General features: G+C 41.2%; 1 protein-coding gene across 1 annotated transcript in view; it reads right to left on the bottom strand.

Moving 5' to 3' along the window:
- The window catches only part of LOC139471433 (voltage-gated potassium channel subunit beta-2-like), a 59,387-nt gene that overhangs the window by 38,512 nt on the left and 1,354 nt on the right, over positions 1 to 19,521 (bottom strand). Inside the window, exons 2-10 of the mRNA XM_071253798.1 lie at positions 17,959 to 18,033; positions 17,164 to 17,208; positions 15,402 to 15,445; positions 13,605 to 13,691; positions 9,107 to 9,192; positions 8,070 to 8,190; positions 6,108 to 6,202; positions 5,658 to 5,778; positions 4,391 to 4,479 (exon numbers count right to left, since the gene is read on the bottom strand). Of these exons, the coding sequence (XP_071109899.1) occupies positions 4,391 to 4,479; positions 5,658 to 5,778; positions 6,108 to 6,202; positions 8,070 to 8,190; positions 9,107 to 9,192; positions 13,605 to 13,691; positions 15,402 to 15,445; positions 17,164 to 17,208; positions 17,959 to 18,033 (763 nt within the window). The remainder of the gene's footprint in view (positions 1 to 4,390; positions 4,480 to 5,657; positions 5,779 to 6,107; positions 6,203 to 8,069; positions 8,191 to 9,106; positions 9,193 to 13,604; positions 13,692 to 15,401; positions 15,446 to 17,163; positions 17,209 to 17,958; positions 18,034 to 19,521) is intronic.

The raw sequence follows: 19,521 nt of genomic DNA, 5'->3' as shown, positions 1-19,521 counted from the left end.
GTGACATGCAACCAACCAAGTCACATAGCCTCGTCCGTTTAGTCACCTCTTACAACAAGCATAAGTTGCTTGGGACCTATTCTAACTCGGCATCCCTACATGGGCAGGGTGGTGAGGTGAGGTGAAGTGAGGTGAAATGGGGTTCAACGTCACGTCCAAGATTATTGCACTTATATAGCGACGTGCATGCACATGTGTGTGTGGCTGCTTGTACTGGTCCGGACTGATGCTGATTTATAGTGCTAGCTCGCTGAGATACCATGCCACAGTTTAACATGTATACCCCACTCAGACACAGTATACTGACTCCAAGCCAACCAGTCCTTGTTTTCGCCCCTTAATGTCAAGCACCAGACAGGGTAACAACAAGTATCATCTTTAAGCGTCTTATGGTTTGACGCGGCCAGGGATCAAACCCCGGACCTTGGGCTCTCCGGGCGGGCACTCTACCACTAGACCATGGAGGCGGTCTCCATGAGGGGGAAGCATCTTTGATCCTGGTCAAACAAAGCATGGCTTCAGAAGTGCATCGACTACATGTATCGCCTTTGTGACATAATATTGGGGACTTATCTCTCTTGTGACGTAATATTGGGGACTTATCTCCCTTGTGACGTAATGTTGGGGACTTATCTCCCTTTTAAAGTAATGTTGGGGACTTATCTCCCTTGTGAGGTAATGTTGAGGACTTATCTCCCTTGTGAGGTAATGTTGGGGACTTATCTCCCTTGTGACGTAATATTGGGGACTTATCTCCCTTGTGACGTAATGTTGGGGACTTATCTCCCTTGTGAAGTAATGGTGGGGACTTATCTCCCTTGTGACGTAATGTTGGGGACTTATCTCCCTTTTGAAGTAATGTTGGGGACTTATCTCCCTTGTGACGTAATGTTGGGGACTTATCTCCCTTGTGTAGTAATGGTGGGGACTTATCTCCCTTGTGACGTAATATTGGGGACGTATCTCCCTTGTGACATAATGTTCGGGACTTATCTCCCTTTTGAAGTAATGTTGGGACTTATCTCCCTTGTGACGTAATGTTCGGGACTTATCTCCCTTTTGAAGTAATGTTGGGGACTTATCTCCCTTGTGACGTAATATTGGGGACGTATCTCCCTTGTGAAGTAATGTTGGGGACTTATCTCCCTTGTGACGTAATGTTGGGGACTTAACTCCCTTTTGAAGTAATGTTGGGGACTTATCTCCCTTGTGACGTAATGTTGGGGACTTATCTCCCTCTTGAAGTAATGTTGGGGACTTATCTCCCTTGTGACGTAATATTGGGGACTTATCTCCCTTGTGACGTAATGTTGGGGACTTATCTCCCTTGTGATGTAATGTTGGGGACTTATCTCCCTTGTGACGTAATGCTAGGGACTTATCTCCCTTGTGAAGTAATGTTGCAAGCTCCTTCCCAGCGTGTGACACCTTCGTTACACTCTGGGTAACACCAGTGCGGGCCTGGCCATTACAAGAATCTTGAAATTTACCCTCTAACCCCTAATGTAGTCACTTCATACTTTTGTTTATGTGTTTGGGAATGCCATCATACTTCGTTTTGAAAAGGTTTACGACTGACCATGTTTTCCAAATGAATTTACTTTGTTGTTTGTATAATCAAATTGGTTCAAGATTGCAGACTAACGGAAAATCAACCAACTTCTCCCTTACATTCTTACTTTATCAATTACATGATAGTTTTAATGAAATAGAAATTCAAATTGATAAACAAAAACAGTAATTCAGCAGGGATAAGTGTATTCAGCGTCAGGACAGTCGTCACTTGTTTGTAAACATAACGGTCAATCGGCTGCAAGTTCAACTCCAAGCATGGTTGTGGGGAGTTTTTACTGGTGGCACGATAGTATAGAGAGCTCCGCGAACAGGATATCGCTGTGAGGAGCTTGGTAATGTTCGGGACTTATCTCCCTTATGACATAATGTTGGGTAATTGTCTCCCTTGTTAAGTAATGTTGGGTGATTATCTCCCTTGTTAAGTAATGTTAGAAAATTATATTCCTTGTGAAGTAATGTTCGGGACTTACCTCCCTTGTGACATAATGTTGGGTAATTGTCTCCCTTGTTAAGTAATGTTGGGTAATTATCTCCCTTGTTAAGTAATGTTAGGAAATTATAATCCTTGTGAAGTAATGTTGGGTAATTGTCTCCCTTGTGATGTAATGTTGGGTAATTGTCTCCCTTGTTAAGTAATGTTGGGTTATTATCTCCCTTGAGAAGTAAAGTTGCAAGTTCCTCGTAGCGATGTCTCGTTTGCAAACCTCTATATACTATCGCAGACACCAGTCACAGCACCCGACTGTGATAGGTGGCTACAACCATGCTTGCAGATCAACTCGCAGCCGACCATAATCAATTGTAGTGGGCATAATATGGCTTCGAATATGGCTATGGCTATTTGCCCTGTGTAAGCTCCAAGATGAATTGACTAAATCTAAAGATCTAGAATTAGCATGGATAATATACAATCTGGATTAGATGGATATCCTTGCATTTCAAACCAAGGAGCCTGTTCCACGGACAAGCTTGTTTCTCATGCAACAACACTTGTGCTTCCTGCCTTAAACCAGCCACAAGGGCCTGTTACAAGGGTAATGTAAATGCTCTGTTACCACGACAACGTACACCGCTGCGACCCTGGAGGTGACCTTGGAAGGGGTTTGTTATTTAGTACAGTGTCCAAACGCTCTTGAATTTCCAACGTGATTTTAGGAACAAACTGGCAAGGGTAAAAAATGGAAAAGTGATTAAACAAACCTGATGTTGAGTAGTAAGCCAAATAATGACTTGCCTGTTGGCAGTGTTAATGTGTAGGAGTGACGGCTATGTTTGGGAGACAGAGGGAATGTTATTAATTCGATTCCTACATACCAATATCTTGAAACCTGGTGACTTTTTCAGCATGATGAAAAAAATATTTTTCACCATAGAAGTAAACAGAAATATAGCATATGTTAAATCAGAAATTTTTGATAACAGATTTTGGACAGGGTAGTGGTAGGGGGCATTAATAATACTGTGAAGATTTTTCCTTCATTGAAAGACTCAATAATAATAATAATAATAATAATAATAATAATAATAATAATAATAATAATAATAGCCTAACCAGCCTGACTGTGCCAGGATCACCCAAGCCCTCTTTGACGCATTTTTTATTTTAATCTGTACATGATAATAATAATAGGCTATTAATATTGCGCATGTTTCTACACCCCTCATGGGCATGCTCAAAGCGCTAGCATTACCCCGGTCACTGGATCAGTGTGCACTCAACAATCATTCTCAACTCCCTGGGGAGAATACAACCCCAGCTGCCTGATAGGTGCTAGAAGGTTAACAGCCACTTTGCCATCTCATCCTACCGGGTACCCATTCACTGCTGGGTGAACAGAGGCACATTCCGAACAAAGTCGCTTGCCCAATGAGACGCCACATGTGTTACATGTGCTACTGTCTGGGCAAGGATTTCAGGCGATAGCTCACCAATTCCATTTTCAAAATTGAATAGGATAGGCCCATGGACTGACAACAGTGCAGTACCAGAAAGACATAGTCAGATACAAATTTACAGTAAATGAAAATGGCTATTTGTAAGTATCGGAACATGGGACGAGACAAACAATGCTTTCTGCAAAGGAAGTCACAAGGTTTCAAACTATTTCAGTCCATGAAACTTAAATGTTACTAAACTCCTCACTTGTTAACAGTAAGCTTGAAGTTATGCCATTATTTAGATGAACTACGGTAACAGGTGTGAGGAACAGCACATGAGAAATAACTTCATGAGGACATGAATCACAGCAACCACACTTCAAACAAATGCAAAATACACTTGAAATGCCAGAACCAGGGAACAGTCCATCACGGGGAGTCTAGATACCGAAACGGTTGGGAATCCAGAAATCCCAATTCCAAAGCTTGTAGTTTGTGTTGTTTCAAAAAAGAAAGAAGTCACGCCCAATTTCTATAGAAACCAATACCCAAATTATCTAAAACTAAGTTTAACTACAAAAAGGTGAAAAGAAATATGTAAAAGGATTTCTGGAAAAAATTGCGATTTTTTTCATTCTTACCCTAAATGCCATAAAAAATGTGCAAAATAGCCTGCACACTTTCTTCACAAATTGTCGATTAACTGTCAATGAATTATTTCCCTGGTTCTATAAAATTCAACTAGTAAAACTCTACATGTCATTAACAGTGACTGACAGGCTGGCAATTTGTGCAGTATCAAATAAGCAAGAACTCATGTAGTCCACGTGATCAGCTTAGCAGTGTCATCAGCTTGTGAACAGCAAAGAAAGTACATGCAGTGAATCACACACAGCGAGAGTGGGCACCCCACCAGGCAAAGGGAGGTAACTCTTACCTGCAGGGCCTGGATGTCCTCGTACAGCTGATCAACATTGGAAGCTCCAAGGAGGACACAGTGAACATTCTCACTCTTAACACACCACGCTGGAGACGAGAAAACAGGCATTGGGTTGGATCAGCGGACAGGTCAAATAGCAAAACAGATTACGTAATTTGAAATAATTTTCTGCTCCCAAACAGGTCAATGTGGAGGTCAATGTGGAGGTCAATGTGGAGGTCAAAGTTGAGGTAAAAGTTGAATCTAAAGTTGAGGTCAATGTGGAGGTCAATGTGGAGGTCAAAGTTGAGGTCAAAGTTGAGGTCAATGTGGAGGTCAATGTGGAGGTCAAAGTTGAGGTCAATTTTGAGGTCAGAGTAATCATGGTTGAAGTGAATTGAGGACATAACTAAGGGATCTGATCATAAGATGAAAGATTGTGATATTGCCGGAATATTGCTAAAAGCGGCGTAAAATAATACTCACTCACTCACTCACTCATAATCCCATTTATTCTCTGTTTACATTGTTTATTTGTTTCATGCAGAAGTCAGCAAATTTCCAAAGATATCAGGGCGGCCTGTAAATATTCAAACCATATCAGAAACCCATGTTTGTCGTAAGAGGCGATGAACAGGATCGGGTGGTCAGGCTTGCTGACTTGGTTGATGCATGTCATCATATCCAAATTGTGTGGATCGATGCTTATGATATCAATCACTTAATTGTCTGGTCCAGACTCTATTATTTACAGACCACCATCAAATAGCTGGCTTATTGCTAAGTGTGGCTTGACCCAACCAACAAGACAAACCATGATCTACAGCCCAGTCTAGATGTTGTAATGAACGTCCTAGGTGACTTGGAACATAATCGTGTGAATTTACAAACTTTACAAGTTTTGAAATACTTAAATCCAACTTGCTGGGACTGCAGATTGAAGTGCTTCAAGCCCCCCTTTAAGATTAGGTCTAGGACTGCAGGTTGAAGTGCTCCAAGTCCCCCTTTAAGACTAGGTCCAGGACTGCAAGTTGAAGTGCTCCAAGTCCCCCTTTAAGACTAGGTCCAGGACTGCAAGTTGAAGTGCTCCAAGCCCCACTTTAAGACTAGGTCCAGGACTACAAGTTGAAGTGCTCCAAGCCCCCCTTTAAACCTATTTCTATTCCCACCTATGGCGAGCTGTGCTATAGAATAGCCTAGTCTAGACTTGCTGGGACTGCAAGTCGAAGTGCACCAAGCCCCCCCCCCCCCCTTTAAGCTTGTCTAGGACTGCTGGTATTCCCACCTATGGCGAGCTGTGCTATAGAACAGCCTAGTCTGTCAGCAATCACTGCCACCTCTCTCAATTTGGCCTGCTGTCGTCGTCCATCTTCGCTTAGCACTTTATCCTTCAACCAGCTGTAGCCCTGAAAGCATCAGTAATTCACAGAATAAGATGCATTGTTCAAAGATGAAGATGTAAATAATGAAAACTCAGACGTGAAGTGAAGGTTCTCCTCAAATCTCATTACAATGAACCTTTTATATCTTTGCAATTTTTGTTAGGTTTTGCAGTTATTGCTTCAGGACATGAAAGTACTTTCTCTGAAAGAAGGAACTGATTATTTTTTATTCAATACTCATTTCATTCAGGACAGCATATCGGAGGAAACATATTTTGTTCAGTATTTTCTATAACAAATTATTTTTTCAAAAACCAATATTTGAAGCCTTCAAGATAGTAGATGGTTGTTACCTTGAGGGCAGCCCTGGAGTAGATGGGAACACCGTCATCGTACTTCCCCGTGAGGATCCCACTGGCAAGAGGGGACCACGTGACTGTCCCGATACCTGGAACAAGCAGTGAGTCACTATTGTAGTATCAACAGTGTCATAGTATCAACAGTGTCACAGTATCAACAGTGTCATAGTATCAACAGCGTCACAGTATCAAAAGTGTCATGGTATTAACAGTGTCGTAGTATCAACAGTGTCGTAGTATCAACAGTGTCATGGTATCAACAGTGTCAGAGTATCAACAGTGTCACAGTATCAACAGTGTCATAGTATCAACAGTGTCACGGTATCAACAGTGTCATAGTATCAACGGTGTCATAGTATCAACAGCGTCATAGTATCAACAGTGTCATAGTATCAACAGTGTTATAGTATCAACAGTGTCATAGTATCAACAGTGTCACAGTATCAACAGTGTCACAGTATCAACAGTGTCATAGTATCAACGGTGTCATAGTATCAACAGTGTCATAGTATCAACAGTGTCATGGTATTAACAGTATCACAGTATCAACAGTGTCATGGTATCAACAGTGTCATGGTATTAACAGTGTCATGGTATCAACAGTGTCACGGTATCAACAGTGTCATAGTATCAACAGTGTCATAGTATCAACAGTGTCACAGTATCAACAGTGTCATAGTATCAACAGTGTCACAGTATCAACAGTGTCACAGTATCAACAGTGTCATAGTATCAACAGTGTCATGGTATCAACAGTGTCACAGTATCAACAGTGTCATGGTATCAACAGTGTTATGGTATCAACAGTGTCACAGTATCAACAGTGTCATAGTATCAACAGTGTCATAGTATCAACAGTGTCATGGTATCAACAGTGTCAAAGTATCAACAGTGTCACGGTATCAACAGTGTCACGGTATCAACAGTGTCACAGTATCAACAGTGTCATAGTATCAACAGTGTCACAGTATCAACAGTGTCATGGTATCAACAGTGTCACAGTATCAACAGTGTCATAGTATCGACAGTGTCATAGTATCAACAGTGTCATGGTATCAACACTGTCACAGTATCAACAGTGTCACAGTATCAACAGTGTCACAGTATCAACAGTGTCATAGTATCAACAGTGTCACAGTATCAACAGTGTCACAGTATCAACAGTGTCACAGTATCAACAGTGTCATGGTATTAACAGTGTCACAGTATCAACAGTGTCACAGTATCAACAGTGTCATAGTATCAACAGTGTCATGGTATTAACAGTATCAGTCATGTTCATGCTACAGCCAGCAATAAAACACCAACAAAATATATGTTCATCACAATATCATAGTGAGTCAGTGCATTGGGGTTATTGCCGCTTCAGACAGTATTCTAGTTATATCACAGCGTGTCCGCTTAATGTGTGAGGAAAGCCCGCAGTGATGCAGGACTCAGATGTTCACCACTTCTGTGACATCCAAGAGCACGGTATGGTGCTGACAAACCTAGAAACATAATCGGTATGAACTGGGATTTGAACCCAGAACAAAGGTTTCTGGTGTGTCCAAGTGATGCAATACCTAGGTGACAGTAGACCCTTCCAATTAACATTAGATCCAACCAATTAACATTAGATCCTCCTAGTTAACATTAGATCCTCCCAGATAACATTAGACCCTTCCAATTAACAGTAGACCCTTCCAATTAACAGTAGACCCAACCAGTTAACATTAGACCCTCCCAATTAACAGTAGACCCAACCAGTTAACAATAGACCCTTCCAATTAACAGTAGACCCAACCAGTTAACATTAGATCCTCCCAGTTAACATTAGACCCTTCCAATTAACAGTAGACCCTTCCAATTAACAGTAGACAAAACCAGTTAACAATAGACCATCCCAGTTAATATTAGACTCTCCAAGTTGTTGTTAGACTCACACAAGGTGCTGGAAGCCCGCTGTAGACCCACCTATTTTATGGTATAGTTCTGGCATCTGTATTTCCACCTTCTCCCTCTGGAACAGATGGTACTCTGCCTGCTCCGCTACCGGAGGAATCAGGTTGAACTGCCTCGCCACTGAGTACGCCTCCTACAATCACAGAACACACATACAACGCTAGCCTGTTGGTCAGAGAGCCATCCAAACACAGTGCCATCAACATATGGTTGGTCGACAGTACATTTTCAGATGGGATAAAATGTGTTGGCTAGTAGAGTCATGATTTGATGAAATCAGAGGAAAGATAAAGCTGATAACTGTTTTCCTGTGCACATGAAAGCTTCTACGTGCATGTTATTGATTGAAGTGTCATAAAATATCTTCCTGGGCTCCATGCAAGACACCATTCCATTTAATAACTTTAGACACGGAGAAACTGTTTAATGTCATCGGTATGCCAACAATATTAATATCAACTGTCTTACGTCGTTACCATCCAATCCACAGTTTAATCAGCGTGAACAAGCATTGATACTGGGGGCTATTCTCATTGGCTTGTACTAGCATTGATATTGGGGGCAATTCTCATTGGCTTGTAGTAGCATTGATACTAGGGCTATTCTCATGGGCTTGTACTAGCATTGATACTGGGGGCTATTCTCATCGGCTTGTACTAGAAATGATACTGGGGGCTATTCTCAACGGTTTGTAGTAGCTTTGCAACTGGGGGTTATTCTCATCGGCTTGTACTAGCATTGCTACTGGGACTATTCTCATTGGCCTGTACTAGCATTGATACTGGGGGCTATTCTCATCGGCTTGTACTAGCATTGCTATTGGGGCTATTCTCATCGGCTTGTACTAGCATTGCTACTGGGGGCTATTCTCATCGGCTTATACAAGCATTGCTACTGGGGGCTATTCTCATCGGCTTGTACTAGCATTGCTACTGGAGGCTATTCTCATCAGGAAGACAAAAGGGACAAAGACATGAGGGTACCATACTTTTACAACTGGAAGTGTTTAAAAGATTTAATTTCTTAAGTTATGACCTGGAACCACCTACCATGATCTCCATGGGGCTCCAGCGGGATGTCCCCCAGTACATGGCCCAGCCGTGGTTGATGACATGGGTGAAAGCACGCACCACCTCTGTAACATCAGAGGGATATAGTCAAGAGTGAGTGAGTGAGTGAGTTGGGTTTTTACGCCACTTTTAGCAATATTCCAGCAATATCACAGCAAGGGACACCAGAAATTGGCTTAACACATTGTACCCATAGGGAATCAAACCCAGACCTTCAGTGTGAACGCTTTAACCACCAGGCTACCCCTAGTCAAGACCTTGCTTCCGGCTACACCTGACACAGCTTCACCCGATTCAGACAAAGGTGACTGTAACGGATCAACCACTTACATAAGGGGAGTGGGGACTTTCCTAAAGGAAAGAATATTTAGTCCGGTCACTGCTCCTAAATATGCAGTTGTTTCTCCGACAGAAGCAGCCAAACAAGTTGCAAATCCCAAGGGAATATTACTTTTTTCCATTTTTTCTTGACCATTTGGATTTTCCATATTGATATTTTCTTAAAATGATTTCATTGTGTTTCACAGGTATGTTTGTCTGTATATATGTATGTATGAATCATAATGTTTTGTCATTTCAAATATTGCATCTGTTCCATAATGGAATGTTTTCTGCAATGAATATTATCCCATGCTATCCTATCTTGAAGTTACAGTAAACTACGGTTATAACGAAGTCAATGGGACCACCAATTTTAGTTCGTAATATCCGTCGTTCGTTGTACGCATTTCGACCATCAGACATCTTTTATCAAGTCATGTGACATCATGTTACTCGATAACTTATAAACAAGTGTGCACTGTACATGTACAGAATATATCCACTTCAATCACTGTGTTACTATTGTTAATTGAGGGTGTAGTTTGAGGACAAGGTGTCAGTACTTAAGAATACATCAATTACCTTCAGTATTTATTGTCGCTTTGACCAGCCGCGCTTTGCCGCAGTAGTTTTGATAAGCAGACTGGTGACACGTGAGGAGCTCAGCTCAAGGATTAACAGTTCGTTATATAAACGGGACCACAAGATGAGTTCACTCTATCCGTTATTTCGTTATGAGCATGTTCGTTATATCCATTATGATTATATGATAAAATATATGGCAAATGGCCTGGACCAAAAGAACAGTTTGTTATATCCGTTAGTTCGTTATATGCGTGTTGGTTAAAAACGTTGTTTACTGTACATGATAAAGCCAAATATAGTTAATTTTGAGCCGCTATGCCTGTTCAGTGGTGGACTTAGAACTCTGTCTTCAACACTGTAGCCTGACCAACCCCATGTTACATGAATCTACACCTCACTGAATCTACACCAGCCCTTCCTTAGCCAATTTGACTTCTGTCAAAGCAATTTAAGATTTAATATCAACAAAGCTGATATCCAATCTGGACCTATTCTTTCCACTTGATCAGTGAACATCAGTAGTTTCCTTGAATGTAGTATGAGAGATTTCCTGCAATGCCATATTGATTTCCACACAACCACTGTTACTTATGACAAGGGCCTCTCTTAGTCAATTCAAGATGCTGTCTACATCAAGGACAGCTTCATCTACACAAAAGCCTGGGGCAACAAAGTCAATTAGGCTGAAGTCAAAGTACACCTGAATCTTTTCATATCACAATTGTCAATCTGTCATGACATGACGGATTAATAATAGTACTATGGAACAATTGGGTGATCTTTAACCTCCTTTGAGTAGAAAGAGAAAGAGAGATATAACATGATATAATGCTAATCACACATGGTTTAACACAACGTACAGGTAACATGTATTTATCTGCTAAAAGGATAGAGAGAGAGAAAGAGATATAGAGACAGATAGAGAGAGAGAGAGGGAGAGATAGAGAGAGAGAGAGAGAGAGAGAGACGTGTTAGTATACACACTTATAACATGATATAATGCTAATCGTACATGGTTTAACACAACATACAGGTAACATGTATTTATCTGCTAAAAGTATAGAGAGAGAGATAGAGAGAGAAAGAGAGAGAGAGAGAGATAGAGAGAGAGAGGGAGAGAGAAAGAGAGAGAGAGAGAGAGAGAGAGAGAGATGTCTTAGTATACATACTTATAGCATGATATAATGCTAATCAGACATGGTTTAACACAACGTACAGGTAACATGTATTTATCTGCTAAAAGGACCAACAAACATGATAAAAAGGAAGAGGCTTCAGCGTTCAGTTTCTGACTACTGCACTGAATACAGTTTTGAAAATACAACGTTAAAACCAAAATATTATTTACGATATTTCAAAATGGCTGCTCATCATTCGGGTTCTTGTTTGTTTAGATCGGGTACGGGCTCATAGTGCTCACATTCTGTATTCAAGATGGCCGCCTTAATAGCCTCGTCCTGACACAAATCTCTACACATATCATCACCTAAAATGGTCTTGAATTCAATTAAAACAAACCAGGAGAACAGTGAGTGAGTGGTTTTACACAACTTTTAGCAATATTCCAGCAATATCCCAGCAGGGGGCACCAGAAATCGACTTCACGCATTGTACCCATGTCGAGAATCAACTCGAATTTTCAGCATGACAAGTGAATCCTTTAACTACTAGGCTACCCCACCACCCCAGGGAAGTGAATAAAGATAACTTAAATTTTAAAAACTGTTTTATTTTCCACTCAATTAAATATAGGCTGGCTTAACCATAGAACAAGAACATCAATTGATGTGGCCTTAATAATTAAGCAAAGGAGCATAAGGTCAATCTGGTACCAGCTTCAGCAGTCAATGTAACATTCTCTCCTTTATAACCCTGGAAGATGGCTTCCAGCCAACACCTACATGGTTATAACAAGCTATATCACTCAAGTGTGTAGCCAATATTGCTACATGCTGTGTTAGTGCCAGATATAAAAGTCCATATTTCCCTATCACGACCTGAGTAAATATTTGACAGATGTAAACTGCATTATGTCTCATTATAGATCTGTCTCGCCATAGGTAGTGCAGACACAATTAGCACAATGAGGTTGACCAAGAAATCGGTGCCAACATCCTCAGACTGCAATGCATGGATCGTGAACAGCATCGGTTTTGATCGTGTTACTATGGGATTGAGATCACGTTTCAGTCTAAAATAGACAGCGACCATGAGCTACTGATCAAGTTGTCATCAAAATCTGATGAGTTAGAAATAAAACAACACTGAACCGTACTGAATATGAATATTGAATGTTGACTGAGTTGCCGTTGTGAGACCACTCCTGTCATATCTGCCAGTGTTTGTGAAAGACAGGTGACGCCTGTTTGTGTGTGTGTTTGGCACCCCCCCCCCCCCCCCCCATCTTAACGAAGCAAGTGAGTTAACTGACTGTAAAAGTCCAGTTTCCACCCTTGTCGAGCAAGGCTGGAATTTCTAAGCTCAATCGTAGAGCCACCTGTGGCTATTACAAAATTATGTCCCTTCTATACCCCTCCTACTGACCAATCAGATTCCACCTCTCATAGCACTTGAATTAGCTTCAAAGAAAATGGTGGAGCCCAGTCAAGATGATCTGATCAATGATCAAGATATTGATATTGTAACAAAACGGGGTTTTCCTCGCGAAGAGCATCAAATCATGTGAGTAACTTGATTGAAAATGTGAAAAGATTTGGAAAATATCTGTCGATGCCCAGTTGACGGTACACATTTTTTGCAAATCCTTAGTCAACCGAAATCTGAACGTTGAAATCCAAGTTGATTTTGATTGGTCCATGCATAGACTCGTCAGTCCAGGCAACATATAACTCCTGACTTTAAGCCTAGTTTGGCAAGGGTGGAAACTGGACTTTTACAATCAGCTAACTCCCTTGTCTCGGGAAGATGGCCTCCCCCAGGAAGGATTTCAATGCACTGAGCAGCACTAATGTAAACAGAGACATAAATTCTCTCCTTTTTCATTTAAAAAATATATTTTTCATTCATACATTAATGTGTGTGAGCAAATGCTATTTTTTGGTGTATACAAATCTCAAATGCCATATTGAAGGCTTCAAAGGCCTACCCTTGGGACAAAAGTCTTGTCCAGGTATTTGCAATTTAGGCTTCTTACAATATGCAAGAAAGTGAATGTTGTTTTAGATCACAGTCAGTAATATTAAAATAGATATAAAAAAATGTTCTTCAAATGAAGCTGCTCTCCTCCGCTGTTAAAGAAAACTAGACTTGGTTTAGTTTGGTCTAGACATGCCTAGGATTATTGTAAAAAAAATAATATATATATATATACTGTCATGGCCCTGGCCCTGAAACAGCCATGTTTGGGTATTACATTTGACCGTAAGCCTGATTCAGGTCATCTGGTAAAGGTATCATTAATTTCCTGCTTGTTAGGGGGATGTGTCCTTTTTTCCTGTGTGGCAGAGAGCTAGAAGCAATGAAAGACAGAGTCGTGTTCAGCTGATGAAGCACCATGTGAACAGCTGTCAGACACAAGAAGACATGCTCCAGAAAACAATCTAGTCCTTACCTTCCATTGGTGTGTGTGAGTCCGGCTTGTTGGCGAAGACGATGTCCACATAGTCCTGCTGCAACCTCTCCAGCGACCCCTTCAGACCTGGCAACATTGCACACGTCACAAATTGATATCACCACATCATACATACATCAATCTGTGACACGGTGATACGGATTGCGAAACTTCTTTGAGAGGCATTTCGAAGTTGGAATACTCATCAAGGATAGGATATGTGGATGAACAACTTCCTTATTACAATAAGGAGTGACGGTAAGGTTGTGAGAACAGTGTTAGAACCTACACCGAAAGGTTGCTCCTATTTGTAAAAAAAAGTTGTTCATCAATATATTTTATCCTTACTTAGATTGTGAAACACAGGGATTTCTCTCCAATACAATCACTGATCTAACACACCCTTTTCAGAAAGTGCAAGTAGGTGTTAACTCCAGCACACACAGGAAAAAAAGTGACGTTGCCGCCATTATGACATGATGGCTTGGGTAGTTACGTGACTACTTGGCGACAACTAGTTGTGTGTAATTGACAGTGAAGAGGACGTCTCTTGAAAATCTGAAAATTTTAGTAAGTGTGATTGAAGCCAAAATACAGGACTTATGGCAGATATGTAATAGAGGTAGAAGTTTCATAAGAATTACGACCTTTTCAGAAAGTGCAAGTAAGTGATAAGATGCAATCTAGAATATTTCACACACCAAAATGTGAATTGACCCTTACGTTTTATTTACAGCAAAAGTGAATGGGAGTATCCATGGTAACGCCACAATGTTTGTGAAACTATGAAGCCACTGCATTGTAAAATTCCGTCATTAATAACACATATCAACAGAATGTTATGCATGTTAGAAACTAAGGCGTGTGAGTGAGTGGGTGAGTTGGGTTTAACGCCACTTTTAACATTATACCAGGCGTGTCAGCTTGTGGGTGGAAAGCTTGAAGTGATGCAGGTCTCGGATGTTTACCACTTCGGTGAAACACACGAGCACGGGTATGTTGCTGACAAACCTGGAAACCTACCAGTAATTGGGGTAAACTGGGATTCGAACCCACAGAAACTAAGGGAATTCATAAGCATGCACGTTATTATCCATTTGCTAAAGATTAATATACCTACACATAGAATCATGAAGTTTTCTAATAGATGAAATCTTTACCTATAGTTGGTTAAAATTTACTAAAAACTTCATTTTTCATTTGGAAAGTTAGATTATATCATCTCCATTTTGAAAATAATTTATATATATTAGAAGACGTCACATACACTGAAGAAAGACCAGTAGAGGTCCGCCCACAATAAACACCATTCTATCATGGTGAGCAACACCCAAAATGTGCCCACACACATTGTACCACTTTTCTATCATGGTGAGTGACACCCAAAATGGGCCACACACAGTGTACCACTTTTCTATCATGGTGAGTGACACCCAAAATGGGCCCCACACATTCTACCACTTTTCTATCATGGTGAGCGACACCCAAAATGGGCTCCACACATTCTACCACTTTTCTATCATGGTGAGCGACACCCAAAATGGCCTCCCACACAGTGTACCACTTTTCTATCATGGTGAGCGACACCCAAAATGGCCTCCCACACAGTGTACCACTTTTCTATCATGGTGAGCGGCACCCAAAATGGGCCCCCACACATTGTACCACTTTTCTATCATGGTGAGAGACACCCAAAAAGGGCCCCCACACATTGTACTATGGGAGGCAATAAACCTGGGTCTAAGGTCTGATAATCGAATACTTTATCCTCTTGGAGGCCCTTCTCTTCCACATTACCTTCAACGATATGTTTCCGGGAAAGTCCTTTCTCTGTCTCGGCCCTGGAAACAAACATGGAGGATGCTAGTATGTTTGTTTGTTTGTTGTTTAACGCCACACTCAGATATATTCAAGCTATATGACGGCGGTCTGTAAATAATCGAGTCTGGACCGAACAATCATGTGATTGACATTATGAGCATCTATCCACGCCATTGGGATATGATGACAAGCCTCAACCAAGTCAGCGAGCCGGACCATCCGATCCCGTTAGTCGCCTCTTATGACAAGCACAGTCACCTTTAGTGAGTGAGTGAGTGAGTGAGTAGGTGAGTGAGTATAGTTTAACACCGCTTTTAGCAATATACCAGCAATATCACGTCAGAGGACACCAGAAATGGGACTCACACATTGTACCCATGTGGAGAATCGAACCCGGGTCTTTGGCACGACGAGCAAACGCTTTTACCACTAAGCTACCCCACCGCCCACATGGAGTATGAACAGTGATGATAATTATTAAATGGTTGTGTATACGTAGTATCGGTGTTGAGAGTTTTAAATATAAAAAAAGTAAAAGGTAATAGGCAGAGTTATTTCCCTTCTTTATTCATTGGAATCGTTTGGGTTAACTACTGTAAGGATATATTTACGAAATGAAAAATTTCAGAGACTGTCCGGATGGTATGATATGTATTCAAGCGAGTGGATTGGTCCAATAAAAGCTTTTTATGTTTTGTAACTATTCCATGGCAACAGTTATTGTTTGTTTGTCTGTTTGTTTGTTATTTAATGCCGCACTCAGCAATATTCCAGTTTTATTACGGCGCGGCAGTAGTGATGAGTTTTCATTTGTTTTAGGGCTGGGACGAGTCCAAATTTACTAACCGGGAACCTACGCCCCTATTACCCGACCCTACCCGAATACCCACTGAAGGTCTCAAGAGAGAGGTACAAAATGTCTGATTGGGAATTTTTTTACAACAGCCCTGGCAAAACGTATTTAGATACATGTATGAAACAATCTGGTCATGCATACACTGAAGTTGACTTAAGTTATATCTTTATTCAACCATATGAAAAATCAGAAGGAATGGGTGCATAGTCAGAAAGAAATGCGAACATTCATGACTTGTAGTGCAACCATAGAGTTCTAGATAATTTTTGTCATTAAACAATAATATAGCATGTGACTAACCACGGGTCCGGGTAGTCCTGTGGGTACCCGGGTCCTAGTCAGTACCCACCCGACCAGGGTACACAAGTTACTCGTCGCAGCCCTAACATGTTTGTATGACAACATTAGATCTTTCTGGTGACCACCAGTGGGTTCGGTATGCTAACTGTAACTGAAAATGTGAGTCAATTATGACGCCACAAGAAGATGACATCACATCACACTCAATGACGTCATGACGTCTACATAGGCCGGCCACCATGCACGGGTTTTACAAGTCCATGTTTGATTGTTTGTTAAACGCCTCACTCAGCAATATTTCAGCTATATAACTGCAGTCTGTAAATAATCGAGTCTGGACCAGACAATCCAGTGATTGACATCATGAGCATCAATCCACGCCATTGGGATACGATGACATGCATCAAACAAGTCAGCGAGCCTGACCACCCGATCCCGTCAGTCGCCTCTCATGACAAGCATAATCACCTTTTACGGCAAGCATGGGTTGCTGAAGACCTGTTCTACCCCGGACCTTCACAGGTCTACAGGTCCAAGACTGCCAATCAGATTGTTAGATGTTACAAGTAATGATGCACTTACTTCCCTCCCCAGTAGATCTTCGTGGACAGAATGTAACTCGATCTCCTGAAAGACAAAACAACCTCCTTTGTACAAAGAGCTGTAGCAGTTGAAATAATCAATGTCCATACAACAGGCAGTCGTGGAAACATTCTGAACAATACACCTTGAAATCCGTACAGCGACTGATTTGATTTAATCACTGACAGCGCCAACCAGACAATGTGAAAATTACCTATCTAAACCTGAATACGAACAAGGGGAAATCATTTGTAGTGGTGGGACAATACTCAGATGCATCGGTGGATCACGATTTAGTACTTCTCGATACAAGTATCGATCACAAGTAAAAAATATTGATTCTGAACTGTATGAACTGTAAATAAGTTTTGACTGACTGTTTAAACAATTGTGTAAAATTAGCAATGAATCAGTGCATATATAAGAGCTATTTCGTCTGTGTGCATTTGATATTAATCCAATTAATTGGATGGAAGGTGAGTGTAGTCATTAAATATTGAGCAACTTCACAGCTTGTCGAATGTACGTCTTCGGCCCTGAAGTAAGTCTATCAAAACATTTCTTTAAAATAATTGAACTTTATTATTTCGAAAGAACCTTTTCTCTTTCCTGCTGTTTTCACATGTGGAATCAAGGAAACTAGACTTGGTTTAGGTTGATCTAGACTTGCCTAGGCTTTTAGTATATATACTTGGTGTGTGTGTGTGTGTGTGTGTGTGTGCATGCGTGCGTGTGCGTGTGTGTGCGCGTGCGCGTGTGTGTGTATTACATGTGTCAAGTACAGGAATAGCATACCTCCAGCTCTTCTTCTTGAGAATATTCCCCAGTGTGTTCTCGGCCCTGAAGAACACAAGTCCAGAGTGAGTGAGGCTGATGATACATGAACAAAAATTCAGCAGTATCACAGCCTGCCTGCTGACTATTTGGTACCCACGAGCACAGGATCATAATAAGCCTGACCTATGATCACCAGATCCTGGCATGGTCAAGGGGCACAACTCTGTACAGCAAATTGTTGCACTTTACATCGCAATGCACCAGCACCGTCTTGAATCTGACCAGAATTATATTTTCATCAACAAATCATACAAAAGAACAAAATAACGTGACGCAATACATACAACTATATATACACTGGGGATCACTAAAAGTAGGATTAAACTACATAGGGTATAACACTACATAACACAATGGATATAACACTACAATATAACACATTTGATACCACTTGCTAGGGCAAACAGTGACACTAGTAGCACGAGAAGAGAGTGAGTGATTGACTATGGTTTTACGCCGCTTTTAGCAATATTCCAGCAATATCACGGCCCGGGACGCCAGAAATGGGCACCACATATTGTACCCATGCAGGGAATCAAACCCAGGTGCCAAAAAAATGTAACTAGATATCAATTAAGGCTACTTTAGTTTGTTTGTTTATTTGTTGTTTTACGCCACACTCAGAAATATTTCAGCTACATGTATATGATGGCGGTCTGTAAATAATCGAGTCTGGACCAGACCATCCAGAGATTGATATCATGAGCATCGATCCACGCAATTGGGATCGATGACATGCTTCAACCAAGTCAGCGAGCCTGACCACCCTGTTCGCCTCTTACGACAAGCATAGTCAACTTTTACGGCAAGCATGGGTTTCTGAAGACCAGTTGTACGTCAAGGCTACTGTTAGCTGTGACACAGAGGCTGTGTGTAATACATACACACATCCAACACTTCTCTGTATCGCAAGCCTTCCTCTATCAATATAGCAATCCTACTTCTCAAAGGTGAGTAGGTGTGAAGCAGTTTGGTGTGTGAAGAGCAGAACATACGTATGAACTGTGAGTGGAAAATATCGTGAGAAAACGGCAAGCAAGAAACTTCATGAGAAACTGTAGAGTTGTGTGGAGGTTGAACTAGGAGGCCAGCTGTTTGGGCATGCCATTCAGGGAAACTAAACTTCCAGTGTCTATTTCCGTCTATTGATAACTTGGGAAGCCTTGTCTCGTTAACAAACAGGTGATTTAGGATGAGTCTTCTAATGCCGCTTTGAACAGTGACAGTTCTGTTACATAGTCATAGATATAATGTTTATTTGTTTGTTTGTTGTTTAACGCCGCACTCAGCAATATTCCAGCGATATGCGTTGATCTGTAAATAATGGGATCTGGACCAGACAATCCAGTGATTGACACCATGAGCATCGATCCACGCAGTTGGCATACGATGACATGCATCCACCAAGTCAGCAAGCCTGACCACCCGATCCCATTAGTCGCCTCTTACGACAAGCATAAGTTGCTTGGGACCTATTCTAACTCGGCATCCCTACATGGGCAGGGTGGTGAGGTGAGGTGA

Source organism: Haliotis cracherodii, unplaced genomic scaffold, assembly GCF_022045235.1.
Source record: "Haliotis cracherodii isolate W230 unplaced genomic scaffold, xgHalCrac1.p SCAF_22, whole genome shotgun sequence".
Classification (NCBI taxonomy): Eukaryota; Metazoa; Mollusca; class Gastropoda; order Lepetellida; family Haliotidae; genus Haliotis; species Haliotis cracherodii.
Note: the sequence above shows the minus strand (reverse complement) of the source record. Positions and strands in the feature narration are given on the sequence as shown.